General features: G+C 44.4%; 1 protein-coding gene across 1 annotated transcript in view; it reads left to right on the forward strand.

Annotated features, from left to right (window-relative positions):
- The first annotated feature begins 641 nt into the window (after positions 1–641).
- RBPJL (recombination signal binding protein for immunoglobulin kappa J region like) overlaps positions 642–13,322 on the forward strand; it is a 34,745-nt gene continuing 22,064 nt past the window's right edge. Inside the window, exons 1-3 of the mRNA XM_044440223.1 lie at positions 642–910; positions 6,132–6,257; positions 10,629–10,699. Of these exons, the coding sequence (XP_044296158.1) occupies positions 642–910; positions 6,132–6,257; positions 10,629–10,699 (466 nt within the window). The remainder of the gene's footprint in view (positions 911–6,131; positions 6,258–10,628; positions 10,700–13,322) is intronic.

Below are 13,322 nucleotides of genomic sequence, written 5' to 3' on the forward strand. Positions count from 1 at the left end.
GGGAAACTGGCAAAGAGAGGCTTCTATATAGAAAAGTACAGCCATTTCCTAAGTAAGCAAATGTGGAAGAGAATGCTGAGGGAGCAATGCATACTGGAAAAGGCTGAAATTGAGAGCATTTAGCCTAGATGGACAACAAAGACACAAAAGTCGTTTTCCGAGATTTAACCAACTGCCATAAAAAGAGGATTTGGAAAGTTGAGAAGCAAATGGGATCAAGTCAGGTCGAGCTGCATATTTGGGGAAATGCCTGGCATGCTGTTCAGAAAACCTGTGCCACCTCTTCCTCAGCTTTCAAGGAGAGGGGTGGAGGGCTGCCTATTATCCACCATTGTCTAGGGGGAGTATGATGCTGAAACTTAGGATGGGGAGATGCTCTTTACGCATCTTCCAATAGCAACAACCGCAAAAATGTCCACGTTCTTCTATTTCAGTGGACACGGATAAGCAAGGCAGACAACCCCGCGCAGCTTCGAGACTGCAAGCAGCAGGACTCGAACGCAAGCACGCGCGGAATCCTTTGTTTTATTCCCTGGCTAAAAAGAACGACCGAAGGTTCGCTCGGTTCGCTCTGAGTTTTGTAAAATGGAAGGCTGTTTCTCGCGGGGAGAGGGCGCAGGCTCAGGAAGGACCCTTCCAGGATGAGCCACGCGCGCCTTCACCGCCCACTCCCCGCCGTGCTTAGGGTCTTGCGCTGCCCGCCCGTGCGGCATTTCCCCCAAATAAGGAGAGGGGAGATCCCCACCTGCGTTCCCGCGTGCCCGGAGAGCTCAGCGCTGCGCTCTCGCCCTGCAGGTGCTCGCCTCTCCCCGGAGCCTCTCACTCACCTCGGCCGGCTGGAAGGCGCGGAGAGGCAGCCGCCGAACGCAGCAGATGGCGGGCGGATGACTCCCTCGTGGGGCTGCTACAGGTAAGCGCCGGCGCTGCTGGGCGTGGGTGGAGGGGAGGCCGTTGCGCCTGCCGATTGCGCTCTCGCCGCTGCTCCGGGCTGTCAGAGAAGCAAGCGCAGCGAGCGCCGCATTTAACTGGGGCCGCGTGGGGCGGAGGGGGGGGGGCGAGGAGGTCGACCCCTCCCCCTCGAGGCTGGAGTGCATGGTGCTACCCCATGGAGAGCGATTCGGCCGCGCTCGTCCAGCCCCTCCTACCTGCATGGACTGGCGCGGACAGAAGGGGTGGCGCCATGAGCGGGGATGTGCCCCCTCTCCCGCGAAGACCTTCCCGGGCTGTCTGGGCGCCGGTGCGCGCGGGGAGAGGATGGCTAGGCGTGTTCCGCGAAGCGCACGGACGGCGAACTCCGATAACAACGAGCGTGGCCCGTAAAGAAACGCGAAGGGCATGTTCACACGACTGCACTTCGCGTAAAGTACTGCGGGATAATTAGCTCCCTTGGTTCCGTCCGCACAAGAAGGGTGCGTATCGAGGCTTCCCCGCTTTAGGGAAAACCGTGCAGGACTCCTTGAGCATTTAAAATAAGCAGTGCATACAACAGAATCAATGTCCCTCAAGTACTTGGAATTGTGCACTATAAAAATGTAGCTATGTCTAATATTTTCAGGCCATACTGAAATGCATGGAAGTTAAGAGAAATGTAACATTTTCAAGCTCTGTCATCAAAGGTCTCTTTAGGGATCTCACACAGCCTGACTGAGTGTGACAGCCATGAGGTAGCTATTATAACTCGTAGGTGTATTTGCTTAATGGATTAATTGCCTCTTGTTGCCTTCCTGCCATACTCAGTCAGGATGATTAAAGACATGTTAGTTTAAAACTGAAGGCATCCAAGTTGCCTGGTACCAAACCAAATGAATCTGGTGACTCACATCAAGGATGCTTTTGGATGGACTTGCACACTAGCTCTCCTCTTACCTGTCAGTCAAGCAGGTGGTGGAAATGCTGGAACAGAGGATGCGAAGCAGTAGCAGCTGATGGTGATGGTGGTGAGCAAGTAGACTTACTGAGGGTGAAGCCCAATTGAAGGCACCTTGTCCAAGGGCCCTGAAAAATCTGGAAGATAGCATTGTTGCCTTATTCAATTCATAAACGTTTTGCAGTTGGACCAGAAGACCCCTTCTGCTCACAAGCCTCCAGTTTCTTTCCAGCAATGTCTTCCATCTTTTTCCTTACTGAAGAAAATCTGTGGAGGAGAAAAGATGAAGTAGCTGCACTGTGTCTTCACATTGGCTCATGTGGGAATGTGTCAGTGGGTTGAACCAACGTTGCTAAGCCCTTATTGCAAACTGGAATATTTTCTCCTAGAACTTAAAACATTTGCAAATGACTCAAGAAGACCCACGTGTACCAAATCATGCATATAGAAAATAGAAACATTTTTCTCCCTTTCATAATACTAGAACTCTGCTTCATCCTGATTGGTGGGAGATTTGGAAGGAAAGGAAAGGAAAGGAAAGGAAAGGAAAGGAAAGGAAAGGAAAGGAAAAGCTTTTTCATAGAGTTCATAGTTAAACTATGAAATTCACTTTCACAAGAGGTAGTGACGGCCACCACTTTGGATAGCTTTAAAAGGGAACCAGACAAATTTATGGAGGCAGAGACAATCAGTGGCTTCTAGTTGTGATGATATGCGCCACCTCCAGGGTCAGAAGTAGCATGCTGTGAACACCACTTGCTGCATTTTTGCACATATGTCCAGCTTGTGGGTTTCCCATGGGCAGCTGGTTGATCAATGTGTGAGCAGAAGGCTGGATTAGATGGACTCTGGCTTTGATCAAGCATGGCTTTTCTTATGTTCCAACGAGGGGTGCAGAACCCAGGGCTGGCCACATCTGCAGCTGGTCATGCCCCCTACTCCCGGCCTTACACCTTTTTCCCAAACACCCATTCTTTGGTGGTTTCTGTGTGTCTCCCCCGCTTACCCCATACACATTCTGAACAGCCGAAATGTTTCTTCTAAGGTTTTCTCCCTGACACTAAGAACTGTAAACTAAGATAATGCTCGTATTTTATTATTTGGCCCTGCCCATTTGCCTTCAGCCCCATCCACCAGTGGAATGCAATTCTGCCCTGGGGTGGAGGTTCTGTGCCCCTGCATTAAACCCTCTAGTCTGCATCAAACTTTTAAAGCATCCCCACTGCATACCTTCTGCTTTCAAGCTTCCTGGGATACCTACTTTCTCGGGATTTAATGCAGTGCTCCAGCAAAGGAAAAAGCATAGCTAGTTTTAACCTTCAATCACTTAAATTAAGGTAAATGGTAATGATCCATGAGGGTAAGTATGAAGAGAATCAGACCAGAACCTGCTGAAGTCCTGGGAGCACTGGACTTTAATAGTATTTCATTATATTATGTAGTGATGTGCTTAATTGCACGGAATTTCCTGGATGGATCAGAATCACGTCTCTATTTGATTTGTCTTGAGCCTTTCATGTTTACGCTTGTGCAGAAGAGGGTGGCAAGGAAAGCTTTGTTCAGGTGGAAATATCAATCATGAAATGTGTCCATCAAATTCTAACTTTACATAATTGGAAAATTATGTACACCCTCTTGGTCTTTTATCCATGCTTCTCAATGGCCAGGGAGGGGTTTTGTTTTTCTTCTTTATTCCACTATTGGCATGTGGTTAGAAACATTCTTTAACAGTGAAAGTACAGAGCATGAATAGGGAGGGGGAGGGGGAGGGAACAAGAGAAAAGCAAACATGTACTCAGGGGCATGAGAAGCAGAAACCTATAAGAATTCCATTTTCAATTCCCAAAACCTTAGGGTGAAGGGAAGTATAAACTCCAGTGAGATTGTCTCTCTCGTGGCCATTATTTATAAATATCCCTTTTCATGAGTTGTAATCATATCTAACATTTGTCTAACTTAAGTCCCATTAATTTCAATAGCTTTATTCTAAGTACAGTAGGACTGACATTAAATACAGTCTAGTGGATTTGCAACTACCACTGATGTGTTCTCAACTGATATTCCAAGATACATTATGCATGGTCTCCTTGCATGTATGCATGAGGTCTCTGTGCTGTATGTATACAAATTTCTTGTATCATAAATTTATCCATATGTAAGAATACATTTGGGAGGGACCATAACTCAGTGGTAGAGCACATACCTTTCATGCAAAAGGGCCCAAGTTAAACCCTGTCTTCTCTACCAAGGGCTAGAAATGCTCCTGCCTGAAACCCTGGAGAGCTGCTGCCAGTCAGTGTGGACAATAAATGGCTCAATGAACCAAGGATTCTATATTCTATAATGCAGCTCCTAGGTATTCTAGGATTCTATATTCTTGTGTTGCTACATATTCTACTTTGTACTTCTATTGAACTCAGAGGGAGTTGCTTAACTTGGTTAATCAGACTTCTCCACCTTGGTGCCCTCCTGTTGTTTCAATCTGCACCTCCTGCCAGGTGATGGGAGTTCAAGTCCAAAACATCTGGAAGGCACCAGTTTGGGGAAGGCTTCTCTATGCCCGTTCTTGTTTAGTTTTCTTATACAGCTTTGCAAAGTTGTTTGAGTCTTGAATGAAACTTCAAATACTGAAGGCTTTTGAGAGCCCTCTGTGATGTAGGGTAGACATGACAAAGCAGTAATTTGCTACAATATTCAAAGCCTTGTACAGATTCTGTATAATAAATGAACGTCAGAAAGAATGAACAATTCCCCTGTAATCCTAAACATATACCACATCCCAGAAGGAGTAAATCTGATTTGATAAACTCCCTTGAGCAATCCCCCATTGGCATTACTGAATGTAAATTTAGACCATGTGACAGATTCTGGGTGGTCTCAAGATTCAAAAAAACAGACTACCACTTAAAGGTGCAGCATCAAACCATTTCACTGTAAATATTTATACCCAATAGATGGTGGTGATGTGACAATACAGTAGATCTCATCCTACCTGTTTAGCATACTGAGAGGTTGGACATCAGCTCTAAGACAGCCAGTGAGACATAGAGGTTGCAGTGTTGTGATGGGACTTACGAAATCCAGGTTCTAGTCCCCAGTTGGCCATGGAGCTCCTGACTCTCAGCCTAACCTATCTCACCGGGATGTTGCCATGAGAAAATGGAAAGGAAGGTTATATAAATCACCTTGAATTCCTTGTAGGAAAAAAAGCAGGATTTTTTTTAAAGATTCCTCTTCACTTACTGAAGCTTTTTGGGAAGTTCACAACAAATACATGTACACAGGTCACAAGATGATCCTGCACCACAGCCCTCTAAAAGCCAAGCTAGGCATCACATCTGTCACATAGTTTGCCATTGCATAGGCGCTCTTCTCTTTCACAAATAGCCAGCCTGAGTAAGGGGGCAAGTTACATAGGGACCCTGGTGTGGGGAAGGGTGGCTTCAACCCTTCCATCCCACCACAGTCCCTGTCAAAATTCCTTGCCCATACCAGCTTTTTGAAATGGAAGGAAAGTGGCCATCCGTGGCGACGCAAGTGTTCCTCATATTGCAAATGTCGGCATGGAAAGGGAAGTTCTGGCTGGAGTCCCTGTCCCCCCACCACATGCCATATTCTGGCCCTGAGACACATATCAGCTTTTTGAAAAAGAAAGAACAAATGAAAAACAAAAGGACAAATGAACCCTCTGGCAGGGTTGGGCCAAGAATGCATCCTTCTAATGAGCAACGTATTTTGTTAATATTCACAATGGGTATACAGCCCAAGTCTGGTGAAATGCCCTCTCTTCCTCTCAGAGGTTTAATTGCTCTTTGCACTTGGCTACCCCATTCTGATGTCTCTTAAAAGCTGACTGTCTCTCCAGCCTATAGTGAAGTAACCCCAGGTGTCATGAGCTGAGCTCTTGGAATGCAGCAAAGACACTCGGCAAGATCAAAGTTGTCATTACCAGCACTGAGATGGAGGGTAATTTGCAAATGCAGAACATACCAAAAGAGTTCAGGTGCACTTGCATGATACCCAGGGATGGATAGAGTTAGGCTGCTAGGGCCTCACTAATCAAAGCATGTGGCATACAATGCAAGCCTATGAATGCTTTAGTAGAAAAGCGGACTTTAAGTTAAATATATAAATGCATTTTTTAACTAAATCACTCAGGAGCAAGCCTGACTATGTTCTGTGAGGCTTTCCTCTAATAAGTATTGCAGGATTGCAGTGCTGTAGCACATTCATACCTTGCTTTGCTCTGCTTCATCTCATTTAGATCTAATGCACAGCAAACCGATCCTCTTCGAGATGGAGTGCGCAAATATCTTCAGTTCCCATCTGATCGGACTGTGCTGATCCTCCATGCAAAAGTTGCTCAGAAATCATATGGCAATGAAAAAAGGTAGGAAATCATCGTGAATCCTGTTAAGACTAGAAGTCCACCAAAGTCTATGCAGGGGAAACGGTTAAATAACATTTGTGTATGTTTGTGCATTGTGTGAGATGTAGTGAGCATCTCACAATTTTCCAATTGTCGTCAGTGCCTGCCCAGCTGTACCTCCCAGATAACTGGTCACTTTTCTTACCCTGCTTCCTTACCTTCTAATTTCCCCACCACCATCTTAACTGGAAAGCACAAAGACAACAGGATGGCATGGTAGAGCAGATGGTATGCTGGCTCTCTTCAGCACACAGACATGCCTTAAATGACATTTTCTCCCACTCATGTTCTTGACTGAAACTTGTTAGTGGCTCCACTGTGCTGACTAAACCCATGTTCTTGCATATTATGCATGCAAGAGAGCAAAATGTCTTGAAATCCATATAGAAGCCTTTGATTTTTATACATCAAGGTTGGAAAGCTTCCACAGTGGGCACTCCCTGTGCTTTAAAATAGCCCCTTTTTGTCACTGCCATCATCATACTGACATTTAAAAGCAAGCTTCCTGCTTTTTTTCTGCTAAACTGTTTTTCTAAACTTTGAAATGTCAGTGGCAAATTCAGCAGTGGTGCACCCGGGGGGGGGGGGGGGCAAACAAATAAATGAACAAAACCTACCAGGAGGAAGCCTTAAGTGGCCATAGACTGTATGTTGCCTGCCGTACCTGTATGAAAATCTGGCAGCATCCATTCTGAGAGAGAGGCTACCCAGCCCAAAAACAACGTGTAAGAGAGTAGTGCTTTCTTTTCATCTGAGTGGTACCCATCTGATGGGGAAAGGAGGAATCACCCGCAGAACCTGCTGTTCCAACACAGTGGTGACTGTTCTTCCCTGATTGGATTGAAAAGCCTGCTGTTTTTAAGATGTTGAAATGAAAAACTGGCAGACGCCTTCTCTTTTGGCTGGCAGGTGTCCCATCAGTCAACAGAGGAGAAGCCTTCTCAAAGGCCTATGTATTATCACAGATACCACTGAGTTATGACTCATTGCCTGGCAGTAACAGAACTTTTATGCTGCTTTTGGATCAACCACCACTATTGTCCCTGAACATGCTGCAGATGCTCCAGTATGCCCAGAAATGATCTTAGATCAAGCCAGTCTATAGGTGGTGATATTAGTATCAGCCACTTACCTCTCACCCAACAGGAAAAATCCTTGGCCAGTTTTGCACTGCTGTGCTCATAGTGGCTTGGTCTGAAGCTTCTCTGGCTAACCCTGCCATGACACAATGTGTCCTGAAAAACCGGGTTTTTGTGGCTTTGGCAAGGGCTGGAGGGAATTGTTTAAGAACTGGCCCTCAACATGTAGACTGATGTTTAAATGAGTCAGTCTGAGCCTTTCTTTGTAATGAACACCCTCAAAAATACTGCTATGGCACTGGAGTATAAAACCATGCATTTTGGAAGATTATAACCAATACTTTACACATGAATTCCAGCCATTGACATGAGTTTAAAGACAGTGGAAACCTAAATAAAACACAGGAAAACATGTTACCAAAACTTTGGAATTACATTTATTTATGTATGTAAGTCTAAGGATCTGGTTATGAATGTAAACTCTGTTCTCAACCTGTTGAAACTTCCACATTCCAGGCTGAGAAAATCACAAGTTCTCCGGCTGTTCAAGGGGAAATGAGGAAATTAATGTGTGACCCCCGCTCCCCAGTGATCTCCATCATCCACTGGGCAGTATCCATGTATGCCCAATGAGAGCGCAGTTAGTCAGGACCAAGTTTTCCCATTGATTTAAGTGGCTAACATCACAATCCTTAGCATGTTTGCTCAGAAGTAAGTCCCAGTTAACTCAATGACACTAACGTCCTAGTAAGTATGTTTAGAATTCCAGCATGAGTGTGGATCTAACTCAAAGCCTTTAAAACATTTTGTATCAGTTCATCTTTGTGTCATATTTCTATTCTTCCAAGGACAGCAGATATAATACATGGGATTATATTGAAAGTCAGTGTAATGTGGTGATTAGTGTTCGCTAAGCCTGAGAAACCTGTGCACAGTCTCCACTCATCCATGAGGCAGATAGGATGACTTGGGACCAGCTACTGGCTCTCGGCCTAGCTTACCTCACATGTTGTTATGTGGATCAAATGGGAGAGGGCGAGAGATCCTTAATCCCTTGGAGAAGGTTGGGATAAAAATGAAAAATGGCCAAATAAACAGTCTCTGTATTATTTTTCAACAGTTCTGGGCTTCTCTACATGAGGCATTTAACCTCTTGTTTTTTTGTGGGAGAAAGCGTGTGCCATTTACATATGTCTTTTCCCACAGGGTCTTTTTTCTCTGCTTTCCTATATGTCAGGGATGGTCAGACTTGCTCAACAGAAGAGCCACATTTGGTAAATGTCAGATGTTTGAGAGCTGCAAGACATGAACAAATATTTATTTCTTAAGACCAACAGGAATTGGTACAATTATCAAGCTAGCTACTGCTAGTTCTTGTGAGTGTTTACTGGCTATTCAGTGAAAAATTTAACACTGTTACCTTGTTTCTCCATAATTCTGATTTAGATGGATAATCAGATGAAAAGTTTTTGTGATTTGTTTTATAGTGGCATTTCAAGTTACTGGCTTTGTAATGTCTGAGTGACATATTGCAGATAAGACACAAAGATTTACCTCCTTTAAGGGTGGATGCAAACTTTTCCTCCCACTCTGGCTTAAAAGTTCTGTTTTCATCTTCAGACTTTTGCTTCTTACCGTTTGTTGATGCCACCCTCCTTCACAAGACTTTCACAGGCACTTCCAAACAAATTGAAGTGCTCTGCAGTGGGAATGGTAACAGAAGAGGCTGGACTCATTCTCTACAGGGCTCTTGCATTTGCTGACTGGGTTGCTGTTTGAGGCTTGGAATAGATCAGTAATCACAGCAGGAGAGTTGCAGGTCTTTCCCTGAAGCGATTTTGTGCTAACCGGCTCTGCTGCTGGTTGAGCCTTGATTGGTTGAGCCTCAGTGTTGAAGTCCTACAAAGGATAACCACAATTGGTTATCACAGCCAGAGATTTGCACCTTGTTCCCTGCTTTAGTTGGCATGGCTCAGTTGCTCAGAAGAGAAGCTGCAAGGGGCTTTTTCAGCCCCTTTACCCGCCGCAGAATACACTCAAAGTGCCACATGTAGCTCGTGAGCCTCAGTTTGCCCACCCTAGCTATATGTTGCATTATACAGCCTCAAGGCGGTGCAGTGTTACATTATTACTATTTTAATTATTATTAAATTTCTGTACTGCCACTTAGCCATAAAAGGCTCTCAGGACTGATTACAACAATTAAAATACAAGATGCATTGATACGTTATGCAAGATACATTAAAATACACATAAAACAAAGTTCAAAAATTCAAAACAGAACAAAATAAAATCAGCTACATGAGATGATAAGCATAACAATTTACAAAAGTTATAAAGTTGCTATAAACAATATCACCATGTAGCCTGCAACTATGAGTCACCCACCCAACCAGCCTTTATTTGTGCTTTGTTTTATATTTATTTCAACCTTGCTGTGCCTTTATCTGGGAGATTCTTTTCCTTTGCAGGGTCTTTTTCACTGTGTGTGTTTTTATAGCTGTTTTAAAGTCATTTTAAATTGTGTATTATTGTTTTGCTTTATGCATTTTTTGTAAACCAGCCAGAAAGGTTCAACTATGGGGCAATAAAAAATAAACAAATAAATAGCCAGCAACAACGTCCTTGACTGAAGAAGGATCACAAACGTACAATAGATGCCTCATGTAAAGAATCCCTCTGAGACAAGCAACAGTTATTGATGGGATAGAAATAATCATATGTCCAAGTTAATACTGTGAATTTCATGGCTGATCAAGAATGTCAACATGTATTGCCCAAATTCAGTTGCTAGAGAACAAATGTGTGCTATTGCCCTTATGTCTTGAATGTGAGCTTCCAATAGGAATCAAGTTAGTTGCTGTGGGAAACAGGATGCTGGTCTAGAAAGCCTTTTGATCTGATCCAGCAGGACTCTTCTAATGTTCAAAAAAGCACTAAACAACTTATAATATTTAAAATGGAAATCATGTGCTTGTAACCAGATCACTGCAATGAGAACAGCATGGTGTGGAGACAGCTTGCACAATTATGTATGTAAATATCCAAGCGCGTGTATATACAATATATTGGCAAAGCAGATTTTTGCATGTGAAACATAATCTTTGTGTTTGTTTTTCTCCCATACATTGTTTTAAAATGGACAAGATGAATTTTATACCAGAATTCCCCAGAGAAATAAAAATTCAGAGATGCTGCTCTAGCTTTAACATTTTGCTCCTCCGATGAACAAAATGTTTGCTTTTCTTACCAGGTTTTTCTGCCCACCCCCTTGTGTTTACCTCACTGGGCCAGGATGGAAACAAAAGAAAGAAGAGATTGAAGGTACTGCCCAGCTGGAAGCCTTAAGAATAGAATTAGGAAAGATTACAAGTTCCATAGACCACAGTGACAAAGGTAGAGGTTTTCAGAGCCAGCAGTAGAAGTGCAGCACGTGAACTATACTGATATGGCCAGTGCCAACCAAAATGGCTTCCATCGCTCTCACTTTTGCCTCCATCAATTCCTGAATTAAACAAATGGGATTAGAAGGAATCACTTATGGGGGAGCATCTACTTCTAGGATGAAGGAACATAATTTTTATTAGTGTTCCTTTATACCACAACACAGGGATGCAGGTGGCGCAGTGGTTTAAACTGCTGTGCTGCTGGGCTGGTTGATCAAAAGGTTGCCGGTTCGAATCTGCACAATGGGGTGAGTTCCCGTTGCTCCATTCCAGCTGCTGCCAACCTTGCAGTTTGAAAGCACGCAAATGCGAGTAGATAAAAAGGAACCACTTCGGTGGGCAGGTAACAGCATTCCATGCACCTTGGTGTTGAGTCATGCTGGCCCCATCACCACGGAGACCATCTGTGGACAAATGCTGGTTCCCTCAGCTAGGAAACGGAGATGAGCACTGCCCCCTAGAGTCAGGCATGACTGAATGTAACGTCAAGGGGAAACCTTTACCTTTACCTTTATATCACAACACACAGAGAGAAAATATGTCCATGGTGGGTCCAGGTGATTGCAGATGCCAACTATATAGGCATGATTATCAGAACCAGTCACATGGATCTTTGTAAATAGATTACAGCAATCTCTTTCCAAGTCCATTTTGGTGTGAATGGAAAAGGTTGTCTAATTAGTCGTGTCTGGATGGCTGCAGTATCCCCACGCTCACAATGGCAGTCATTCCCACCCACTCCCTTGTGCATGTATGTGAAGGGGAGGTGTTACTCTTGTATTCCCCTTCAAGAAGGTCCTGGGTGCATATTTAGCTGACTATAACCGAGAAAGATAAAAGTGTGTCCTGTTTTAATCGTATTTTAACATCTGCATCTAGAAGGCTGCTTTAAGCTGCACTTTTAGCCAGTAGCCCATGCATGTGAGCACCATCCCACGGCCACATTCCATCCAGCCTTGCTGACACATGTACATAAAGATGCACAGAAAGGCCATAACTTGATTAACTGCTGAACAGAAACTGCAACAAGACAGCAAAACCGTTCAATCCTAAGCGTGTGGTATTTTTTTACTGTGCAAGGGATTGTGATAGCTGAGCAGGCTTCTGGATGGGAAGGGTCCTTCTTGCCAGTGTCCTCATGGTGTCTGTGACACAGACACACACTCCTGAGCAAACTACCTCTGTGTCGGTGAAGCAGGCATGCCTCATGGCTGTTTCCACCTCCTCACCAGCACTGAATCTCCCATCATCCTACATGGGGCAATGTCTTTGCCTGTTGTGACCTAATGGAGTTTTACCAGTCACATATCCCACGTGATAAAAAAGGGCTCCCCGCAGGCCTGTGCAAGCCAGTACAGTTCAGGAGGGAGAAAGGGTCTGCATAGCCCCAGTATGACTACCTAGCCCTGCACTGTAGTCAAGTGAGGGTGGGCAAAGCTCATCTCTCCCATGAACTCATTCGGAAGCCTTAGACAAGCCTTCATCCCATTCCACCCCCCACCCTTTTCAGTATGAGAATGATGTTATTGGCATAGCTTACAGTGCAGTTGTAAAGATTTGTAGCTAGATAACGCAAGTGAAGTACCTCGGATGTTTGATGGTTCTACATGAAGTTTTATTATTACAGCTGCGCTCAGTGCTACCCTGACCCAATTCAGCCATCACTTTGCTCTTATGCCCTATTTTCCTCTAGAGCCACGTACAGCCACTGTTTCTGCCTCCTTTGCCTAACCTAAAGCTGCCCTTGCTTCTCTGATCAGTCTTAGCCAGAGGTTGCCAAGGGGAGATGTGTCTCCTTAGGTCAGTGTTTACTTTGGCTTTATTTCCTGGTGGATTTAACTGTGGTGGCTACAGAGTCCACACTCAGCTGGTAGCCTGAAAAAACACCACAGAGCCTGGAGCATTTGGGCTGTCAGCACCAGAAAATGAATCCAGACCACAGGGAGAGTTTTACAGTCTTGAGATTTGCTGACACATTGAAGGACAAAGGAAGGCGATTGCTGCGCTCTTGCATTGATTTTAACAAGGAAGAGTACATTGCTGTGTTGAACCTAGGAGACACCGCAACCTCTTCTGAAATAAAGAATGTTCTGATGGCAAAGAATCTTTCAGAATTCTTTGAGGATGTTAGCAAGCATGTGGATAGAGGTGATCTTGTGAGTATTGGGCCCTGTTTGCACACGCACCATAGCTTACACAAGTCGCAGTAGCTTGTTTAAGTTGCAGCACATGCTGGGCACCATTAGCTTTATCTCCTGCTTGTCATATTATCTGAATTAAGGAGTCAAGATTTGTTGAACAGAGAAATAATTCATGGGTTGTTGTTGGGTTATTTGAGGGTTGTTTCCCCCTCCAACAAGCCATGCTGCCTGGGTTTGAAGCCCATGACAAGCCATGCCTGCATGAGTAATAAGGCAAATGGCTTCTGACACAAAACAGCTTAAGCAAGCCACTACACGGGAGGTTTTCTACATTCGAACCTTCAACTTGCAAACTTTCAA

The sequence above is a fragment of the Varanus komodoensis genome, unplaced genomic scaffold, assembly GCF_004798865.1.
Source record: "Varanus komodoensis strain SLA01 unplaced genomic scaffold, ASM479886v1 scaffold37, whole genome shotgun sequence".
NCBI lineage: Eukaryota > Metazoa > Chordata > Lepidosauria > Squamata > Varanidae > Varanus > Varanus komodoensis.